This window comes from Convolutriloba macropyga, chromosome 13 (assembly GCF_964194025.1).
Source record: "Convolutriloba macropyga chromosome 13, txConMacr16.3, whole genome shotgun sequence".
Taxonomy (NCBI): domain Eukaryota; kingdom Metazoa; phylum Xenacoelomorpha; order Acoela; family Convolutidae; genus Convolutriloba; species Convolutriloba macropyga.
The window spans coordinates 10,026,858-10,049,325 of NC_134480.1; the positions used below are offsets into that span (position 1 = coordinate 10,026,858).

At 36.1% G+C, this 22,468-nt stretch overlaps 1 protein-coding gene across 1 annotated transcript in view; it reads right to left on the reverse strand.

Annotated features, from left to right (window-relative positions):
* Positions 1 to 22,468, reverse strand: part of LOC142351616 (uncharacterized) — a 117,690-nt gene that overhangs the window by 44,711 nt on the left and 50,511 nt on the right. Inside the window, exons 18-24 of the mRNA XM_075403754.1 lie at positions 19,301 to 19,387; positions 16,934 to 17,089; positions 9,256 to 9,564; positions 6,152 to 6,343; positions 5,463 to 5,534; positions 4,801 to 4,854; positions 2,836 to 2,940 (exon numbers count right to left, since the gene is read on the reverse strand). Coding sequence (XP_075259869.1) covers positions 2,836 to 2,940; positions 4,801 to 4,854; positions 5,463 to 5,534; positions 6,152 to 6,343; positions 9,256 to 9,564; positions 16,934 to 17,089; positions 19,301 to 19,387 — 975 coding nt within the window. The remainder of the gene's footprint in view (positions 1 to 2,835; positions 2,941 to 4,800; positions 4,855 to 5,462; positions 5,535 to 6,151; positions 6,344 to 9,255; positions 9,565 to 16,933; positions 17,090 to 19,300; positions 19,388 to 22,468) is intronic.

The following is a 22,468-nucleotide window of genomic DNA, read 5'->3' on the forward strand; positions in this document are numbered from 1 at the left end:
AACAAAAAAACAAAAGTTTTATCAAAGATACGTGCAACAGAAAACAAATGATAATAAAAAGAGATTTAATAAAATTAAGAATTTGCTACAAGAAAGCGTGCTCGAAAAAAGGAGAAACTTTTATCAAACGTTTTTAGTCAGGAACGCCAAGCGTACTACCAAAACATTCTTCAATACTATCAAAAGTTTAGGAGGAGACTCACAAAAAAAACAACAAGCTACTTTAACGCAGGAAGAGACTGAAAATTTAAACAAATTTTTTACCACCATCGGAAAAACGTTAGCTGATAAACTGGTTACAGAAGGAAAAAACAGCACAAAAAAAGAAGCGTCAATAGCATGTTTATACACAAAATCAGCGAAAAAGAGCTATCCGTGGCAATCAGAAACCTGAAAAATAAATACAGCTCAAATTTTGATGGACTCAACAATTTTATACTCAAGAAAATACAGTTTGCTATTGTCCCGACTCTTACATATTTGGTCAACAAATGTTTTGAAAACAGCGCTTTCCTGAACTGCTTAAAGAAAGCCGTAATTATTCCACTGTATAAAAAAGGAGATCCTAAAGTTGCTGAAAATTACAGACCAATCAGTTTGCTGCCAACAATAGGAAAACTGATTGAGAAATTAGTTCAGAAAAGAATGCAAATTTTCTGGAAAAATTCAAACTTCTAAATAAAAATCAATTTAGGTTTAGGTCAAAAAAGAGCACTGTTGAAGCCTTGGTATCTTTTATTGAGAGCGTCAGGAAAGATTGGGAGGAAGGTATTACAGAAACTAAAGCTGTGTTCATTGATCTCATAAAAGCATTTGATACAGTTAAACATAGTATTCTTTTGGACAACCTAAACAACTTGGGATTGAGGGGTCACATGCAAAGCTTTTTGAAATATTATCTGAGCAAAAGGCAGCAATGTGTAAATTCAGGAAATGTATACTCCAATTTTGCGGAAGTCGATTATGGGGTACCACAAGGGTCAGTACTTGGACCACTTCTTTTTCTTGTGTATGTAAACAACATAGATGATTACTATAGTTAGAACTGTTTGACCTTATACGCTGACGATACTGTTGTTAAACAAAATGGGGAATCAACAACTGAAGTTTTCGGCCAATCTTTGAACCTGGTTGGTGATTACCTCATAAAAAACAAACTGACTATGAACTACGAAAAAACTTAATTTATGAGCATGAAAGCCAGACGGAAAAATTCAAAGCAACAATTAAAGATGAAAGAAATAAACCTAACACAGAGATCATCACTGAAATACTTAGGTATAGAATTGGATGACAATCTGAATTTCGGCGAACATGTTAAAAAACTTTGCTCAAAACTGAACAAATTCTCGGGACTTTTTTAGCGGCTCAGATCGATTTTAACTGATGAACAAATGTTATTAACATACAACGTTTATGTCCAGCCTGTTGTGAGCTATGGCGTACTAGTCTACGGAACAAGTAACAAAACATTAATTGCCACTTGAGTCGAAAATAAAACAAATTACACGAATTATTTTTAATAAACCTAAATCATCCTTCACTGGCCTGAAACGCGAATCAAATCACATTTATTCGATTAGAGTCATGCACTTTTTTGAACTGTTGAAAAAATTAGCTGAAATTTTAAGAGCAGAATGCCATATTGAGTGTCTTAAAAACGTAATTACTAGAAAAGAAATTGTAACATTGCAAGCAAAAAGAATCCAATCACAGCAACTTAAAACTGCAAACAAAAGCAGCGGCCTGAGTCCTAAAAGTTTAGGAGTAAGAATACGAAAATTGCTTAACTTCATTTTAAAATTTTATCCTAATTTTATTTTAAAAGTGCAACATCTGAGTGCAAGAGAACTTAAGCAATTCTTATCTAGTTTCAGGGACAATTTTTTCGTAGACAACTTAGAACTGTTTGCTTTATTTTATTAACAAAAACTCCATAGATCTCATAAAATTCAGAATAAAGTTTTGAGGTTTCCTCCTATTTTCTCTCAACATGATACGCCACGCATTCAAACCTTGCTCATAATAATGGTACTGGTCATCGCTAGACTAGGAACTTTTGGACCTAGTGATGACTTGTCGGGTAGATTTGCTATTTTGGTACATAATTTATACCATATGTGTTGCAAACAAGTGTACATCCTAGTCGAGAACAATTATTATTATTATTATTACCGCGATCATCGCATGAAACGTAACGCGGGAATTTAACGAAACAATTGTTGTGCAGTATCAACTTTAAAATGTTTAAACCTCTGATGTTATCTAGGTTTATGCACGATTCCAGCACAAACATAAAAAAAACTTACTGTACTAAAACATATAGTGTGTTATAGAATCTTTTTTTCCATCTGGGCATGAATAATGGGTCATGTCAAACAACTAATGGAATTTAGGGCACTACCCAATTAATTACATCAAAGACGGCTTCCGTAAAAAAGACAATGAAATTATTTTTCAATAAAAAAATTTAAAGCAATCATCATAGGTTTGATTACTTTTTAAAGAAAAAACAACATTACTAGGCTTGGTTATTATTTTCAACACTGTTGATTCGATGATTAACCAAAATAACTAAAATAATAACGGCTTCTCTACCAGGTTAGAGCTTTTAACATATCTTACCAGTAAAAACAGATTTATTTATTTAATTCAGGAAATAACTAATTAATATACACTACCAAGTTGTATATTAAGGATATTGTAAATGTATACACTCGGAATTTAAGCGTTTTTAATTAAGAGCAGAAACACTTCATAATGAGTTCGCCAATCAATTTATGTTTATATAGTTACGCTGATGATGGTAATAAGAGAAGGAAGCACAGTACTTACAGCATTCCACTGTTTCTCCATTTCGTAGAACTTGGCACTCAATTGCTTCTCCAGATCTTTGCTAGATTCGACCTTCTCCTCCAACTGGGTTATGTGGGACATGGCCTTAATGACAAGAGGTCCTTCACATATCATTTCACAGATAATTTTAAATAAATGTAAAATATTACAAAAAAACTATTTCATAAAATAATTGTTTGAATCGCAAAAAGTTACATTTATGTTTTCTTTCAATATACAAAGTTTTCTGGTTTCGCTCAAGAGATAATAAAGAATGATATAGATTTTTGATATCATATGATTCATAATTTGAAAACGAATTAAGTTTTAATTTGATATCAGATGAAAAATTTTATATCATTTGATTCAAATACATCGGAAAGATAAAATATTAAATTGTACTATAAGTGTGCTAATTCAGTAATCAATTGCCTTGTAATTATCAGTGAAAACTTTTTTCCCAGTTAGAAAACCAAAAACACCTATATCCGTGGAAGACATTTCAAGCTTTTTGGAGATATTTAGTCAAATGATGCAAAACAAAATATTGTGCCCGGATAAATAACATAAAATACGGCTTAAAATTTGTAAATAAATAAAAAGTGCAAAATTTGCTGAAATCCGATCTCAACAATTGGATAAGAAGTGTTAAATACAACGCTTAAATGTCTAATCCTGACATTAACTGCGTTTTTTTGCAGCCTCTCAATAATACCTCATTTCCCACTTTTTTCACGTGGGGGAAACCAATCTACATTTCTGCTGTGAATCTGTTCTTTTTAATCAATATTTGATCACACCTTCCACACCTGCGCACAAGAGTGACAGCTCAAATTAGGAAATTTCCATATTTTTTGAGGTTTGACGTAAAGTTTTTGGTAATAATGAAAAATAAATAATTTAAATATTATTTTGAAGGAATTCTGTTTGCAAAATTTTTGAATATAAAAATTAATGTCTGCACCGTATTTGGGAAGCGAACAAATGCTTTTGTTTCCATAAAATCTCTGCATAAAAAATGAAAGAAAACGATGATTCCGTTTGAAAAAGAATTTCGGCACTTTTCTTTATTCACAATTGCGCTTTGTTCTTTTACTTTAGCATCGTCATTTTGGCGCCAATGAAAACTGTAACATTACTTCATGAGAGTGTTTCAATTGAGCTAGTTTACGAAATTCATTCTTGAGAGCGTTGAGAAGGTTTTTTTAAATCTTTATTTCAAGATAGAGAAAATTTGTTTTGATAATCATATAGTCTTTACCAACTCTATTTAGGATGTAAAACAGTTTTACGACAACATTTGTATTCGAATTGTAAAAAGTCCTCAAGTTCTAAAAATTTATAAACAAATCTTTGAAGAGCTAAATAAGGAATTAAAAAAAACAAAGAAGCTGCTAGTACTCCAGACGTTTGTGATCAACTAGAATCGGGGGTATTGAACTAAATCGGTTCCATTCATAATTTGAGTTATTAACAGAAACTCAAAAGCAAAATAATTGAATTGAGTGATTATTTGATTAGTGAAAAAATCAATTTTGTTTCAACTTTTATCAATTGTTTTGAATGAACTCTTGAGCAAAGCAGTTCAAAAACAGTCAAAGTGTCCGAGATATGAATGCACAGTAGGCCATGTTTTTTGTTTTTTGAACCGTTGTAAAAATTTTTCATTGTGTTCAAAATTGGAACAATTTGCCCAAATCACTTGAATTTATGAGAAAAAAACGCTGTTTTAGGACAATTTGAAACCATTAAAAAAATCTGACATCATGAAACCTTCCAATTAAATTGCAGAATGGTAGTTTTTAGATCTGTTTTTAATTTTTGAGTTCTGAAGGAAACAAACTATTTGCAAAAACGTCAATTCTGTTTCCGCGTCAAATCTTTTCATTTGTTCCAATTATGTTTACCATTTCGGTTATCTTTTTAAATTTTGTGTTCATTAAAAAGTTGGTTACTTTTACCTACCAGTTTTCTGTATTGGTTGTATCGTGCTCTCAGCTCATCATCGGCCACACTCGACTGAAACGTGAACAATTTGTGAACAAATGATCAACAGTTGAACTACTATAGCGATGTTATCACACACATTTCTCAAGCCAAACAGTCAAATTTAATCAGAATCAATCTGGTTAAGTTAATATATTTAGATAGAGTAAAGGGTGATTTAGCCAATCGGGGTTCGACAATTGTCTCTTTCGAGTTTGTTTGGTGTTAATCAACAGACCAAATTTGATCGCCTGAAAATAACACAACACAAACATCAACACACCGTAAATAAATTACAAACACAACTAATAAGCTTAGTGCCTTTTTTGAAATTAACAAAAACAAACAAATAACAACCTCAAAAAAAGTATTCATTTGTGTTTCATTTTACCTAATTTCGAAAGAGATCTCGACCTGTTATTAACAATGATCTCTCAAAAACTTTGTACATTTTTTTTTATACATTTGTAAGAAAATTATTGAAACCTAGATTGATAGAATTAGCACCAGAATGTCGCTTCGTTTCAAATGTAGTTTTAAGGTAATTTCTGTGAAATATTGAGAAAAAACTGATGCATTCTGAACAAATAAACATCAAGACACACTGCAAAATTTCACACCGTTATGTTACGTAATTTCACCTGATCTTGATGGAAGATTTTCTGCGCGAGCTTCAATTTTCTCAGCTCAAATGTGTGGTTAGGGTCACCCATCTATTACCATAGGGAAAAATTACATACATTTGTATTAACTATCAAAATTGAAAAAAAATACAAACAATAAGATTCTCTTTTAGGAGCAAATTCTTGCTTAAAAATTACAATGATCTCAATTTCAGAACTTTTGGTGTGTTCCTTATACTTACTGAGTGCTAATTGTAAGTCAGTGTTTCATAATGATTAATATCAATTATCGGCTGATCAGACTTAGGTCAGTTCTGTTTTCAGAATTGCCATATTTAAACATTTCCTTCATTTTTACAAATGAAAAACCATATTCTTTATGCGATATTTTTCTCTCGAACTCTTTGTCAAACAGAATAGCTAAAAAATGCTTCAGAATATTACCCTAAAGAGTATGTTTCCATATAAAAATGTCACATTTTCAATCAATTTCAGGTAAAAATTCAGGCAGCTGAAATGTTCGGGCACTTTTAGCCGTTTTTCAGGAATACTTAACTAAAGTTCCGTTCAAATAAATCTGCCGGAAGCATTCCGGTATTTTGGTATTTTCAAGTTTTTTTTTCATGAAATTTTAGCAGAAAATTGTTTTATAGAGAGCACATTTTAAGTTTAATTCTTTTAGATTTTTTGTACAGAATGTTGTTCACCTTTTCTCCATAAACAGCAAGAGGTTCTTCGTTGAAGAGCGCTTTCTTTGTCTCAATTGAGTTCCTGATTTCAGCCTGCATGTTTTTGTACAGATCCCTGCGTACTCCATACATTCCTCGTCCCCCATACTTGACATCTGAGTCAATGCTGCTCTCTGTGCCCTTTTTGGCCCCGTTGGGTTCTACCGTGACCTAACAACATTAATTATACTGTTAGAGGGGTCTCGAAAATTGAATCATAATGGCTAAAGTTTGTTAATGCTTCTTAAGAGTCTTAAGCAATTTTCCTGGAATGATTTTGAAGAGATGTATGTATACTTTAGTTAACATTTGTTAATATTGTCATTATAAGTTATTCAATCAATTAAATACTTATTATTGCTCAGCCACAGAATTCTTTTCTCAGGCAACTCAGAGATGATTGTTCCAACCCACTTTAGTGGGGGGAGGAAATATATAGTAAGATGGGATTTTTGTTCAGTCAATCTTGGCCAATCGATATAAATTTTTTGATTTTCGCTTTTTACAGGGAGTTTTCGAGGTTTAAAGTATTGAGAATAGTAGACGATATTCCATTGTTTTTAATTACATTTTCCGTATTTTTGACCCAATTTTTCGGCAACTTTGCTTAAATATAATAAAATTGTTAACTGTGGTCTAATTGATTTTTTAATTAAAGACAAAGGAGGGTTGCTGAATTGTTCGATCAAGTTTTTTTTTACTAGAATTTATGCTAAATTTTTCAAAGTTCAAATTTTTTCGTCAAAATGGGACCAAATATGCTTTTTTAGCGCACTTTCTTTATATTTGCTGGAAGTAGACAAATTAAGATTGCAGTGATATCTTTGTATGCTAAAAGAGAGCTAGCTGTACTCCCGGTGGCTATAAGAGTCTTCTGGAATTATTAATATGCCACTTTTGTCAAATTTAAGCTCAATAATTATACAAAATTCTTTGTTTATTTTTGATTTACCGAAAATTTTTGTTCAAAAATTGACCTGTTTTGCAACAATTTGAACGAAGTGGGTGTCTTTTTAGGATTGCAGCAATATCAGGGCTGATCTTGATCTCACCATGGTGGGTCCTTATTGTAAAAATTTGTATATTTAAAAGGGGTTTCTTTTGGTTATCATTTCTTTGCAGTAATTTTTATAAGGAAGACTCGTTGATGTTAGGATAAAAATCAAGTGATTGTTTGCAGTTCTTGCGGAAAACATTGGATAATTGTAGTGCCTAGAACACTGTGGTGTCGTAAAATTATTTGCGAAATTTTGACTTCTGCCTGTATTTGTTATTATTTTGTGGTCTTGTGAAACAGTCTCATTAAATCATTAAAAACAGGCCCTAATGGATTCCTGGGGTAGTGCAACTTAATCCAAATTTTTTCGTTGTAATCTTATATCTGTTATGACTATCATAATATTTGTTCTCAATAACATATTTCAAATTTTTCTTCGCCATTTTCTTTAAATGGTTTTTCTGTTCATTTTTAGCTTATTCTCTGTGAAGACAGGTCAGAATCCGTTTCCAGTGAGCTATAGTTTATATTCTATTACGGTTTAAGTTTCAATCAATTGTTTTTTGGCTTTGTTACAACAGTTACGAGATTTCATAATATGTTTGAGATTTATATACGCTTATACATTTTGTTTTCTCTTCAAATTATAACATTAAAGACAGGTTCCATTGGCTTTATAATTTTTTTTACTATTTAACATTTGTTATGCTCTTAGTGACAAGTTTATGGTTTAAACGGCTTCACTGACAATTTTGCGCACAGTTTAACTGAAGTTTTTATTTTTGCCGTTATTTCTCCTTCTTTTTGTAGTCGTATGACGTAAATTGGATAATGAAAGGTCTCAATTGCTTCCTATGGAGATTTACATAAAAATTATGGTAATTTCAGTTATTATCTAATGATATTAATTATATTAAAATTAATTGTTTTCGAAAAGAGATACGTGTTTTTTAACTTCGCTCCTTTTTGCTGTTTTTTGTCGACCTGCTACCCAGTCGCATTGACGACAGGTTCCATATCTTTATTAATGAAGCACAGGATACTTTGTTTTGTTTCGGTTTTTTTAGATGCGAGTTTTCTTTTGTTTTAATTTTTTATTTATAGACATCAAGTTTTGTTCGTAATTAATGTTTGTTATTTGATTTTTATTATTGTCTTTTCTTTTTGTCCCATTAGCAACAAATTTCATCTGCCGTCTAGTTTGGCATTATTGTATGCCACTGATGAGTTACTGAACGATTAGTATTTTTTTGAAAGTTTGCCATTTCTTCATTATTTGGCAGTCAATTAAGTCAAGAATGTGGATGAGTGGTGGGGTCGGAACATTATGTGCGTACGCACATTACCCAGCCTTCTTGGATGATCAATTATTTCAAAGATGATTTGATCAATTACATCAAAGTGCACATTTTGCCCCTAATTGTAGTATGACGGAATTTGTGATGGTGTCACAGGAATCGGAACAAAAATTGGTTGACAAGTGATTTGAAAAAAAAGGTTTCAAGTTTGGCCGCCCATAAAATGGACAACATAGGTTGCATAAAAGTCATGAGAAATTTCCGTTTCATGATCTTGCTATTGCTATTAAGCTTCCATAAACAGTCCGTTTGGGAGTAGTAAATAGAATGTTTGGGTAATAATTTCTTTCATTAAACTCATTAAACTAATTAATGCCCCTTTTTATGGTTGCCCGGGTCGAGGTTTTTGCTTAAAATTATGTAAAATGCGCTGAAAGCCGCTAAAACTAAACTTTCAACTTATTCAGCATATTCCTTACATAATTTCAGCATATTCAGCGCGTTTAGTTCAAATTTTTGCTCACATTTTGACGCGGGTGATGAGTTCTCACAGGAACAATGGCGTTTTATGACTAGTAAGTTTTTGTTATAGCGGTCAAATTCGGAAAAGAAGTTCAGGTGATTCAGTAATTGATAACAGTGCACCGGATTATAATTTTAGACATCAAAATCAATACCAATCTCGGCTCTAATTATGACATATTATGACTAACTATTTATGACTAACAATGCAAAAAGTGATAGCTAATGAATTAAACATTTAGTTCGCGGTGATGAAAAACATGAACCTTTAAAGGCATAGATGGTAATTTCGGGGGAGGAGCCATCGGAGATATGACGTCATCAGCCGTAGCTGCACTGATTGTGGACAGACCAGACGGTTCGGTGTGAAATTTGATAGTTGTTTCTCTGTTCAGCCTGCTCAAATCTGATTGGACGAGATCAGGAACTGGGTCGTGTTCCAATTGGCTGGCATCGTCTTCTGCCATTGGTTGGCTGTTTATGCCAGTTTCAGCTTCCATTGTATCCACGGTCGGGTTATGGTCTGCGATTGTGTCAACTGTATCCAGCTGCTCGTTTGCCTCAATAAAAAGTGCCTAAAAGGCATTAAATTAGTTTTAAGCTAAATTTTCATTATTGTGTAGAGAAATTACCCGAAAATTGTTTAAAAAATTTTACTCTTCTACCTTTTTCTCGGATCTTTTCCGTTTGTGCCCCCCAAGCTTAGTGGGTGCATTTTGTTTGCTCCCCCCAGACGCACGCGTGCTATAGTTTTACATGATGATTTACTATGTAATGGCACGTGCTCTGTAACTGGGGGAGCATAACGTACCTAACTAATTAATTCCTTTCGATCTTCCCGTTCGAGGGTCCAATTAGAAAATTGCAGTAAACATCACAAGCTATTTAAAATCAAGAATACCCCATCAATTTGGTCCATCCGGTTGCTTAAGTTTCATATCAAATACCACGGGTGTAGGCATGGGGATAATGAATCATAAATATATTAATAATTTCTTAGGTAAAACTAGGTTAGTTCATTTTTCTTAGGTAAAACTAGGTTAGTTCAACTTCAACTAAAAGCTAAAATATTGGGTACATATTGGCACTTTGTGTATTTTGTTCAGGCACCGGTTTCAAAAGTAGTACAACTCATCCATGCTTTCTAAACTTTAAAAATGATATCTTAATTGGAGAATATCTGATTTGATAACTTTGCTAGCCCGGACTGAACGGCAAGTCAATATCAGTAATAGAGAGGTCAAATAGCAAGTCTTATATCATTACTGATTCAGAGCTATGATCATATCACTTTTTACACTTGTCATTATAAATGCAAGTCTTGTCCAAGACGTGCAAGTCTAAATGAAAGTCTTGGCCGAGACGTGCAAGTCTAAATGAAAGTCTTGGGCCGAGACGTGCAAGTCTAAATGAAAGTCTTGGGCCAAGACGTGCAAGTCTAAATGAAAGTCTTGGGCCAAGACGTGCAAGTCTAAATGAAAGTCTTGGGCCAAGACATGCAAGTCTAAATGAAAGTCTTGGGCCAAGACGTGCAAGTCTAAATGAAAGTCTTGGGCCAAGACGTGCAAGTCTAAATGAAAGTCTTGGCCGAGACGTGCAAGTCTAAAGGAAAGTCTTGGGCAGAGAGGTGCAAGTCTAAATGAAAGTCTTGGGCCAAGACGTGCAAGTCTAAATGAAAGTCTTGGGCCAAGACGTGCAAGTCTATATGAAAGTCTTGGGCCGAGACGTGCAAGTCTAAATGAAAGTCTTGGGCCAACACGGGCAAGTCTAAATGAAAGTCTTGGGCCAAGACGTGCAAGTCTAAATGAAAGTCTTGGCCGAGACGTGCAAGTCTAAATGAAAGTCTTGGGCCAAGACATGCAAGTCTAAATGAAAGTCTTGGGCCAAGACGTGCAAGTCTAAATGAAAGTCTTGGGCCAAGACGTGCAAGTCTAAATGACAGTCTTGGGCCAAGACGTGCAAGTCTAAATGAAAGTCTTGGCCGAGACGTGCAAGTCTAAATGAAAGTCTTGGCAAAGACGTGCAAGTCTAAATGAAAGTCTTGGCCGAGACGTGCAAGTCTAAATGACAGTCTTGGGCCAAGACGTGCAAGTCTAAATGACAGTCTTGGTCCAAGACGTGCAAGTCTAAATGAAAATCTTGGCCAAGACGTGCAAGTCTAAATGAAAGTCTTGGCCGAGACGTGCAAGTCTAAATGAAAGTCTTGGGCCAAGACGTGCAAGTCTAAATGAAAGCCTTGGCCGAGACGTGCAAGTCTAAATGAAAGTCTTGGGCCAAGACATGCAAGTCTAAATGAAAGTCTTGGGCCAAGACGTGCAAGTCTAAATGAAAGTCTTGGGCCAAGACGTGCAAGTCTAAATGAAAGTCTTGGCCGAGACGTGCAAGTCTAAAGGAAAGTCTTGGGCAGAGAGGTGCAAGTCTAAATGAAAGTCTTGGGCCAAGACGTGCAAGTCTAAATGAAAGTCTTGGGCCAAGACGTGCAAGTCTATATGAAAGTCTTGGGCCGAGACGTGCAAGTCTAAATGAAAGTCTTGGGCCAACACGGGCAAGTCTAAATGAAAGTCTTGGGCCAAGACGTGCAAGTCTAAATGAAAGTCTTGGCCGAGACGTGCAAGTCTAAATGAAAGTTTTGGGCCAAGACATGCAAGTCTAAATGAAAGTCTTGGGCCAAGACGTGCAAGTCTAAATGAAAGTCTTGGGCCAAGACGTGCAAGTCTAAATGACAGTCTTGGGCCAAGACGTGCAAGTCTAAATGAAAGTCTTGGCCGAGACGTGCAAGTCTAAATGAAAGTCTTGGCCAAGACGTGCAAGTCTAAATGAAAGTCTTGGCAAAGACGTGCAAGTCTAAATGAAAGTCTTGGCCGAGACGTGCAAGTCTAAATGACAGTCTTGGGCCAAGACGTGCAAGTCTAAATGACAGTCTTGGTCCAAGACGTGCAAGTCTAAATGAAAATCTTGGCCAAGACGTGCAAGTCTAAGTGAAAGTCTTGGCCGAGACGTGCAAGTCTAAATGAAAGTCTTGGGCCAAGACGTGCAAGTCTAAATGAAAGCCTTGGCCGAGACGTGCAAGTCTAAATGAAAGTCTTGGGCCAAGACATGCAAGTCTAAATGAAAGTCTTGGGCCAAGACGTGCAAGTCTAAATGAAAGTCTTGGGCCAAGACGTGCAAGTCTAAATGAAAGTCTTGGCCGAGACGTGCAAGTCTAAAGGAAAGTCTTGGGCAGAGAGGTGCAAGTCTAAATGAAAGTCTTGGGCCAAGACGTGCAAGTCTAAATGAAAGTCTTGGGCCGAGACGTGCAAGTCTAAATGAAAGTCTTGGGCCAAGACGTGCAAGTCTATATGAAAGTCTTGGGCCGAGACGTGCAAGTCTAAATGAAAGTCTTGGGCCAACACGGGCAAGTCTAAATGAAAGTCTTGGGCCAAGACGTGCAAGTCTAAATGAAAGTCTTGGCCGAGACGTGCAAGTCTAAATGAAAGTCTTGGCCGAGACGTGCAAGTCTAAATGAAAGTTTTGGGCCAAGACATGCAAGTCTAAATGAAAGTCTTGGGCCAAGACGTGCAAGTCTAAATGAAAGTCTTGGGCCAAGACGTGCAAGTCTAAATGACAGTCTTGGGCCAAGACGTGCAAGTCTAAATGAAAGTCTTGGCCGAGACGTGCAAGTCTAAATGAAAGTCTTGGCCAAGACGTGCAAGTCTAAATGAAAGTCTTGGCAAAGACGTGCAAGTCTAAATGAAAGTCTTGGCCGAGACGTGCAAGTCTAAATGACAGTCTTGGGCCAAGACGTGCAAGTCTAAATGACAGTCTTGGTCCAAGACGTGCAAGTCTAAATGAAAATCTTGGCCAAGACGTGCAAGTCTAAGTGAAAGTCTTGGCCGAGACGTGCAAGTCTAAATGAAAGTCTTGGGCCAAGACGTGCAAGTCTAAATGAAAGCCTTGGCCGAGACGTGCAAGTCTAAATGAAAGTCTTGGGCCAAGACATGCAAGTCTAAATGAAAGTCTTGGGCCAAGACGTGCAAGTCTAAATGAAAGTCTTGGGCCAAGACGTGCAAGTCTAAATGAAAGTCTTGGCCGAAACGTGCAAGTCTAAAGGAAAGTCTTGGGCAGAGAGGTGCAAGTCTAAATGAAAGTCTTGGGCCAAGACGTGCAAGTCTAAATGGAAGTCTTGGGCCAAGACGTGCAAGTCTAAATGAAAGACTTGGGCCGAGACGTGCAAGTCTAAATGAAAGTCTTGGGCCAAAACGGGCAAGTCTAAATGAAAGTCTTGGGCCAAGACGTGCAAGTCTAATTGAAAGTCTTGGCCGAGACGTGCAAGTCTAAATGAAAGTCTTGCGCCAAGACATGCAAGTCTAAATGAAAGTCTTGGGCCAAGACGTGCAAGTCTAAATGAAAGTCTTGGGCCAAGACGTGCAAGTCTAAATGACAGTCTTGGGCCAAGACGTGCAAGTCTAAATGAAAGTCTTGGCCGAGAAGTGCAAGTCTAAATGAAAGTCTTTGCCAAGACGTGCAAGTCTAAATGAAAGTCTTGGCCAAGACGTGCAAGTCTAAATGAAAGTCTTGGCCGAGACGTGCAAGTCTAAATGACAGTCTTGGGCCAAGACGTGCAAGTCTAAATGACAGTCTTGGTCCAAGACGTGCAAGTCTAAATGAAAATCTTGGCCAATACGTGCAAGTCTAATTGAAAGTCTCGGCCGAGACGTGCAAGTCTAAATGAAAGTCTTGGGCCAAGACGTGCAAGTCTAAATGAAAGCCTTGGCCGAGACGTGCAAGTCTAAATGAAAGTCTTGGGCCAAGACATGCAAGTCTAAATGAAAGTCTTGGGCCAAGACGTGCAAGTCTAAATGAAAGTCTTGGGCCGAGACGTGCAAGTCTAAATGAAAGTCTTGGGCCAAGACGTGCAAGTCTAAATGGAAGTCTTGGGCCAAGACGTGCAAGTCTAAATGAAAGTCTTGGGCCGAGACGTGCAAGTCTAAATGAAAGTCTTGGGCCAAAACGGGCAAGTCTAAATGAAAGTCTTGGGCCAAGACGTGCAAGTCTAATTGAAAGTCTTGGCCGAGACGTGCAAGTCTAAATGAAAGTCTTGGGCCAAGACATGCAAGTCTAAATGAAAGTCTTGGGCCAAGACGTGCAAGTCTAAATGAAAGTCTTGGGCCAAGACGTGCAAGTCTAAATGACAGTCTTGGGCCAAGACGTGCAAGTCTAAATGAAAGTCTTGGCCGAGAAGTGCAAGTCTAAATGAAAGTCTTTGCCAAGACGTGCAAGTCTAAATGAAAGTCTTGGCCAAGACGTGCAAGTCTAAATGAAAGTCTTGGCCGAGACGTGCAAGTCTAAATGACAGTCTTGGGCCAAGACGTGCAAGTCTTAATGACAGTCTTGGTCCAAGACGTGCAAGTCTAAATGAAAATCTTGGCCAATACGTGCAAGTCTAATTGAAAGTCTCGGCCGAGACGTGCAAGTCTAAATGAAAGTCTTGGGCCAAGACGTGCAAGTCTAAATGAAAGCCTTGGCCGAGACGCGCAAGTCTAAATGAAAGTCTTGGGCCAAGACATGCAAGTCTAAATGAAAGTCTTGGGCCAAGACGTGCAAGTCTAAATGAAAGTCAAGGGCCAAGACGTACAAGTCTAATTGAATGTCTTGGCCGAGACGTGCAAGTCTGAATAAAAGTCTTGGGCCAAGACGCGCAAGTCTAAATGAAAGTCTTGGCCAAGACGTGTAGGTCTAAATGAAAGTCTTGGGCCAAGACGTGCAACTCCAAATGAAAGTCTTGGCCGAGACGTGCAAGTCTAAATGAAAGTCTTGGGCCGAGAGGTGCAAGTCTAAATGAAAGTCTTGGGCCAAGACGTGCAAGTCTAAATGAAAGTCGTGGGCCAAGACGTGCAAGTCTAAATGAAAGTCTTGGCCGAGACGTGCAAGTCTAAATGACAGTCTTGGGCCAAGACGTGCAAGTCTAAATGACAGTCTTGGTCCAAGACGTGCAAGTCTAAATGAAAATCTTGGCCAATACGTGCAAGTCTAATTGAAAGTCTCGGCCGAGACGTGCAAGTCTAAATGAAAGTCTTGGGCCAAGACGTGCAAGTCTAAATGAAAGCCTTGGCCGAGACGCGCAAGTCTAAATGAAAGTCTTGGGCCAAGACATGCAAGTCTAAATGAAAGTCTTGGGCCAAGACGTGCAAGTCTAAATGAAAGTCTTGGGCCAAGACGTGCAAGTCTAAATGAAAGTCAAGGGCCAAGACGTACAAGTCTAATTGAATGTCTTGGCCGAGACGTGCAAGTCTGAATAAAAGTCTTGGGCCAAGACGCGCAAGTCTAAATGAAAGTCTTGGCCAAGACGTGTAGGTCTAAATGAAAGTCTTGGGCCAAGACGTGCAACTCCAAATGAAAGTCTTGGCCGAGACGTGCAAGTCTAAATGAAAGTCTTGGGCCGAGAGGTGCAAGTCTAAATGAAAGTCTTGGGCCAAGACGTGCAAGTCTAAATGAAAGTCGTGGGCCAAGACGTGCAAGTCTAAATGAAAGTCTTGGGCCGAGACGTTCAAGTCTAAATGAAAGTCTTGGTCAAGACGTGCAAGTCTAAATGAAAGTCTTGGGCCAAGACGTTCAAGTCTAAATGAAAGTCTTAGCCAAGACGTGCAAGTCTAAATGAAAGTCTTGGGCCAAGACGTGCAAGTCTAAATGAAAGTCTTGGCCGAGACGTGCAAGTCTAAATGACAGTCTTGGGCCAAGACGTGCAAGTCTAAATGAAAGTTTTGGCCGAGACGTGCAAGTCTAAATGAAAGTCTTGGCCAAGACGTGCAAGTCTAAATGAAAGTCTTGGCCAAGACGTGCAAGTCTAAATGAAAGTCTTGGGCCAAGACGTGCAAGTCTAAAGGAAAGTCTTGGCCAAGACGTGCAAGTCTAAATGAAAGTCTTGGGCCAAGACGTGCAAGTCTAAATGAAAGTCTTGGCCGAGACGTGCAAGTCTAAATGACAGTCTTGGGCCAAGACGTGAAAGTCTAAATAAAAGTCTTGGCCGAGACGTGCAAGTCTAAGTGAAAGTCTTGGCCAAGACGTGCAAGTCTAAATGAAAGTCTTGGGCCAAGACGTGCAAGTCTAAATGAAAGTCTTGGCCAGGACGTGCAAGTCTAAATGAAAGTCTTGGCCGAGACGTGCAAGTCTAAATGACAGTCTTGGGCCAAGACGTGCAAGTCTAAATGAAAGTCTTGGCCGAGACGTGCAAGTCTAAATGAAAGTCTTGGGCCAAGGCGTGCAAGTCTAAATGAAAGTCTTGGGCCAAGACGTGCAAGTCTAAATGAAAGTCTTGGCCGAGACGTGCAAGTCTAAATGAAAGTCTTGGGCCAAGACGTGCAAGTCTAAATGAAAGTCTTGGCCAAGACGTGCAAGTCTAAATGAAAGTCTTGGCCGAGACGTGCAAGTCTAAATGACAGTCTTGGGCCGAGACGTGCAAGTCTAAATGAAAGTCTTGGGCCAAGACGTGCAAGTCTAAATGAAAGTCTTGGGCCAAGACGTGCAAGTCTAAATGAAAGTCTTGGGCCGAGACGTGCAAGTCTAAATGAAAGTCTTGGGCCAAGACTTGGCACGTCTAAATGAAAGTCGGCCAAGACCTGGCACGTCTAAAAAAAGTAAAAAAATTGCCGAAAAAATTCGTCAAAAAATAGGCCCAAAAACGTCAAAAATAGCCGAAAAAAGCGTCAGAAATGGCCAAAAAAACGCCAAAAGTAGGTTCAAAACGTCAAAAATAGCCGAAGAACGTCAAAAATGGCCGAAAAGTCACGAATAGGTCCAAAAAACGTCAAAAATAGCCGAAAAAACGTCAAAAATGGTCCAAAAAACTATTTGTTTCCATCAGTTGATCTTAAATATAATTAATTTTAACGCTTTTTGGCGTTTTGCCATTTTCTATTTTGACAGTGGATTCACGCTTTTTTCAGGGCACTAATTTTTTAAACTCACATGGTTGATGTCGTCTGCCGGCATTTCTCTTGAAAGTGTTTTTTCAGTCACTGATTTGTCATCCACGGCAGCCACATCCCTCGATTTATCCATAGTTCGGTCGCGGTAGGGCGATACACCACCCCTCTTATCAGCGACAATTTTCTTCTTGGCAACCTAAATCCAAAATACCAATAACCATCAAAGAGTAATTAAGAGTCACTTGTAGGAGTGCCTTAACAAACTTTTGAGCGCTTTTTTGAATTTTTGAGGAATTTAGAGTCGTTTTACTCCATATAGCTGTCTAATATGAGCTGAATTGAAGCTAAAAGGTTCAAAACGTCTATTATTATCTTTTTTGTTTATTTAGAACTATTGATCATGTTTTTGTAACAGATTTGAACTGTTTTTAGAGATTAAATCTTATCAATTTGAGTGAAAACTTGGCGTTTACTTTCAAGTTATCGTCTCAAATTTTCTTTAATTGGTCTCATATTTACTGCATTTTTATGTCAAAAAATTATCTGATTAACAAATTTTAGTACGCTCCTAGCTTTGAACCAATAGCTTGTATTATATTTGATTTATTATCACAATTTTTTCTAGTACAGTTTTTTGCTTCTTTTTCGTGTTAAGGAAAAATAACTCATTTTCTGCATCTTATAATTACTACATATTATTAAAATTTTAATAAGTTTAGAGCAATTCATTTTCTTTTCTGCGATCATTCTTTTTCTAATCAAATCCGAATTTCATTAAAAATTTCGGTTTTGAAAAAATTTTGAGCACTTGGAGCCACGGAGAACTTGTACTCAACTTTAAAGTTAAAAGCAACCTTTTGTTCTTCTGGGCTGTCCAAAACCTTTTTTCTACGCTCGATAAACAAATAATCGGTCTAGGAATTCTATTTCTTTTTGAGCCCTTCAGGATCAAACAGAGATATGAAAGCAATGATTCATAATTAATTGAAAGTAAAAATTTCACTATAATTACGTTGAAATTTTTTCACAATGTTCTCAAAACTGATTTTCTCCTGCTGCAGGCAACCAAAAGTCTAAATTACGAGCGAACAGGGAAAAATCATTTAACAAACAAACAAGATCTAGAGAAGACAGAAGTTGCGAACAAACATCAGCATTTTCGTAAAATTCATTTAAATTTCTGGCACGACATATTTACTATTTTTCTAGATTATGAGCAGTAATGTTGGACCATATAACCCTAAAAACAGAAAATAAAATATAAAATTTCTTTTCTTTTCTCTTTTTTTAATTCAATTAACAAAAATATACCTGGAGATATCTATATCTCAAAAGCCTTCAGAAACAAGATTGGCGTGTTCAACAACAAGATTTGAAAATTTTGGTAGTGTTTGAAGATAATTGTTGTTGTTGTTGTTTTGGTGGTGGTGGTGGTGGTGGTGGTGGTGGTGGTGGTGTGTATGTTTGATTGTGTGTTTGCGTGTTATTGCAAGAGAGAGGGAGAGAGAGAGAGAGAGAGAGCAAGAGAGGTGGGTAGAGCAGAGAGAATACTTTTTTCTTTTAGATGTCAATTCTACTCTTAAAGGGCTTTCTAATGGTTGCGTTGTTATCGCCCTTTGATCCGTAGAAAAATTTTAGATTTTGAAAGAAAAAAACGGCCCATAATACAATCCAAAATTTACAAACGTTATCTTAGAACACTTATTACACTTATTACTATTACAGATCATTACAGCTTGACAGCAGTACAAAGATTTTGAAAAGAGAAATATATAACGCAACAAAAGCATCAAAAACTGTGCTCTCTAATGACCATACTTCAAATTTTCCCTACTTTTCATAGATTTTCTCACTTTCTATATTGGATACCTCAAATTTCAAAAACGTTTTTAGGATTCTCTCGATTTTTCGTATTTTTCGTATTTTGCTTTGGAAATTTCGAAATGCGCTCTGAGTTTATTTTTAAACTGATGGTTTCATGTTACAAAAATTATTGGTGCTTTTTTCGATATCTGCGTTAAATTAAAGGACCCTTAATTATTAGTTTGTTTAGATCTTGTTCTGTCCTATGATGAGCCTTAACCTTTTTTGTGATTGTAGAATTCTGACCTTTGATGAGAGAAAGTTTTTACATTAAGCTCCTAGTTTTTTTAACTAATTTTCTTAGGTCGGCGCATACAAAAAAGTTAAAAGCACGCAGCAATTACTCGAAAACGATTCAGCAATTACCTAGTTTTTGTTGTTCGGATTAAACGCTTGAGCGCGCATCAGCACTCATAATAATTAAATCTGAGAGAATCAGAATTTTTTGTAAAATAGGGATTTTGCTGTAAAATAGGGAACTGTTAGCTTCTATTCGTTATGAAAACTTTTCCTAGCGCTTAATTTATCGGACATTGCATGTTACCTTTTTGCGGGGCGCGACTTTTGCTTTTTGAAGTCGCTCAGTTTCCACAGCTTTGTTGTCAAGCTCTTCCACCAGTTGGGAGAAATTCTAAAAAGAGATGAAGTCTAAAATTCAAAGCAAACAAGGAATCTTGGTAATGTGCGTTCGCACATAAAGTTCCGACCCCGCTCATCCAGATTTTTGGCATAAATGTCTACCAAATGAAGAGCAGATTAAAAAAACCCAAAAAATTCAAGTATTAAAAAAATGTGTATGAACAAAGATAGCCTCCAACGCAAATAACTCCAACGCAAATAATACCGTATTATGTTCATGAAATCAGTCGTTATTAAGAAAGCAAGTCAAGAGGAACAACAAAATCAACCAACAATAACAACAAACATTAATAACATCCAAACTTTTGTCCATTTAAAAAAAAAACTTACTAACAAGCTCAAAATAGCGTCGGATAAAACTAAAACTGAACAAAATAACAAAATAACTTGCACTTCACTAGAAAAAATTTGAGACTACTCTATCAAAGAACTCGACAACAATTAAACAAAAAAGAACAAAAAAAAGCAAAGATAAAAAAAATTGGCTTATATTTTTGAAAACAAATAATTTCAAAGTAAAGAAAACCATTAAATGGCAATTGAAAACATCCAATATTTTTATGATCACATACGCTTCTATAGGATGGCATTCTGTCATAAATGAGTTTTTTATGCGGTTACAAAAAGAACAACAAATAGAAACAACAAAAAATTCAGTTAAAACTTAAGAGAAAACGCTGTCGAAGCCGTAAAGCCATATCTGGCCTGACAAATTATTTTCAACTGAGCCTTCCCCGAAAGCCAAAAAAGATTTATAGGCCTTCTTGTTAAAAAAAATAGGTAAGAAGTAGACCAATTGAAAACGGAGAAAACGGTCAAAATTAATTGACACTTTTTTTTCGAAAACAATTATTTTCAAAGACATGAAAGCCAATAGTTACAAAATGATATAATTAAATGGGTTCGTCTTTTCGTCCAAAGAAGTTCTTGAGACCTTTAATTAGACAGAGTATGTCTTATGTCTACAAAAGAACGTTAAAAATCAAAAATTAGTTTAGTTCTTGTGCGAAAACCACGTGTGACATTAAGTTCATAACAAATTCGTTGAAAAAGCAATAAATTTTTTTACACTTCCATCTTTGCTCGAACACAATAATATCATATTTGACCTGTAATTAAGAAGACTAGTTAACAAATAGACAAAAAAAACAAAAATTTGAAGTTAAACTACGTTAAAAAGTTTTTTTTATTTTTGAAAACAATTGTTTTCGAAGTCATGAAAGCAATCAGCTATCTACACAAATCAGTAAAGCTCATTTAATTTTTAGTGAAATGCCAATGAGACCCCTTATTTTCTAGGCATTTTCATACAACTAAAAGACAAAGTCAAAACGAAAGTTAATAACAATTGTAAAAATTTCATTTAAATTCTTCGAGAAAGGGTTGTTGAAGCCGTTGAAACCAGAATCAATCCCTTTCAAAACTTTTATATGTTAAATTGTGCCTTATTTGAAAGCAAACAATTTATTATCTGCTTTGTGATTGATGTGACAAACCGAGAAAAAAAACGTTTACAACGGGTCAATAACTAAAAATAAAAAAAAATTGTGAAATCTAGTAGTATCAAAGCCAGAAAAATCATAACTTAACCCGTAAAACGGCAAAAAGATTCAATTTTGATTCTGTAGAAAAGAAAAGAGGAAGAAACAGCATTCCTTCCTTGCTGACACTAAGCTACAAAATGACCAAATTATGAAAAATTTTTGGCAAATTTCAATAAGCCATTGTTTATTTAAAAAGCAAACAATTTTAAAAGTCAAAATGACCATAAAATTTCAAGTAAAGAAAATATATACATTATTTTGGAGCTGCTTAGAAAGCCATTTGGAACTATCAACAGTGGGCTTTGATGTGAATTGTTCTGTTCTTTAATTAACTTAAAAAATGCTCGATTTTTTTTTCAAAAAAAAAGACCGACTGATTACAATCCGATTTTTTTTACGATTGTAAGAGTTCAAGATTCGACCAGTGCAAGTTCCGCCGTTGTTGTACGTACATTTAGAACACTAAATTGTTTCAAATACTTTATATCTAGACACTTTGTTTGTTAAAAGATCAAAAATAAATGTCTTTGATAATCATAGAGTAAAGTTCGCAAAAAACTGTAAAACTTTGATTCTGGAGTACTCTCAAGGGAAGTGCTAATAATACCAGCTCCCTTTGTAGTGTACAAAAAGTATGTCTGTTGTTTTTAGGGTGTGTACTCCCGGCAAATTTAATCAAAGTGGACTAAAGGAGCTTTTTTCGGGTAATTTTTGATGAAAAAGGCTGAATTTTGAAAAATTTAGCCAAAATTTTTGACATAACATTTAAATCAAAATAGTTAAAAATACTTTTCTGTCTCTAAAATTAAATTCAACAGTACTATTGTTAACAAATTTTACGATTTTTGGCAAATTTCACGAAATTTTAGGCGAAATTCCAGAAAATGTGATTAAAAACATCGGAAATCCGTCTATTATTCACAAAACTTTAAACCTTGATAACTCCTGTAAAACAAGAAATACAAAAAAATGTATTTAATTCCATAATCTACGCTGGAGGGGCTTTTTAATGATACCACTCACAACTCTGTACGATGAATATATCGATCGGTCAAAATTGTCTGAACAAAAAAAACCCATTTGAGTATATAGTTCCTCCCCCCTCAAGAAGCATTGGAACAAAAAAGGTGCTTTGGCGGAAAAGTGAGTTAGAGTCGTTCATAGGATGAGAACATTAATCATTGTCTCGTCTAGCGAAAAACCGAACATAATACTCAAATTAATCTAAATTAGTGGATCTAGATATCCCTAAATCTTGTTGAACAATGTTAAGTAAATTTGGGGTCCAGGTATTGCCAACTTTTGCCAGAAATCCGGTCATTTCAATGACTTTACATAGAAATTTTAATGAATCGGGGAATCCGCTAATTTTACCGCTAATTTCTCAGCAATTCTCACAAGAAGAAACGCCTACAATAGCAATAGTCCCAAATAATTGTTCCAATCTTACAAACTGTTCCCAAATAATTGCATCATCATTTTTTGGGAATATTTTCCCCGATGTTTTGGAGCCTGAGATTTTGAGATGA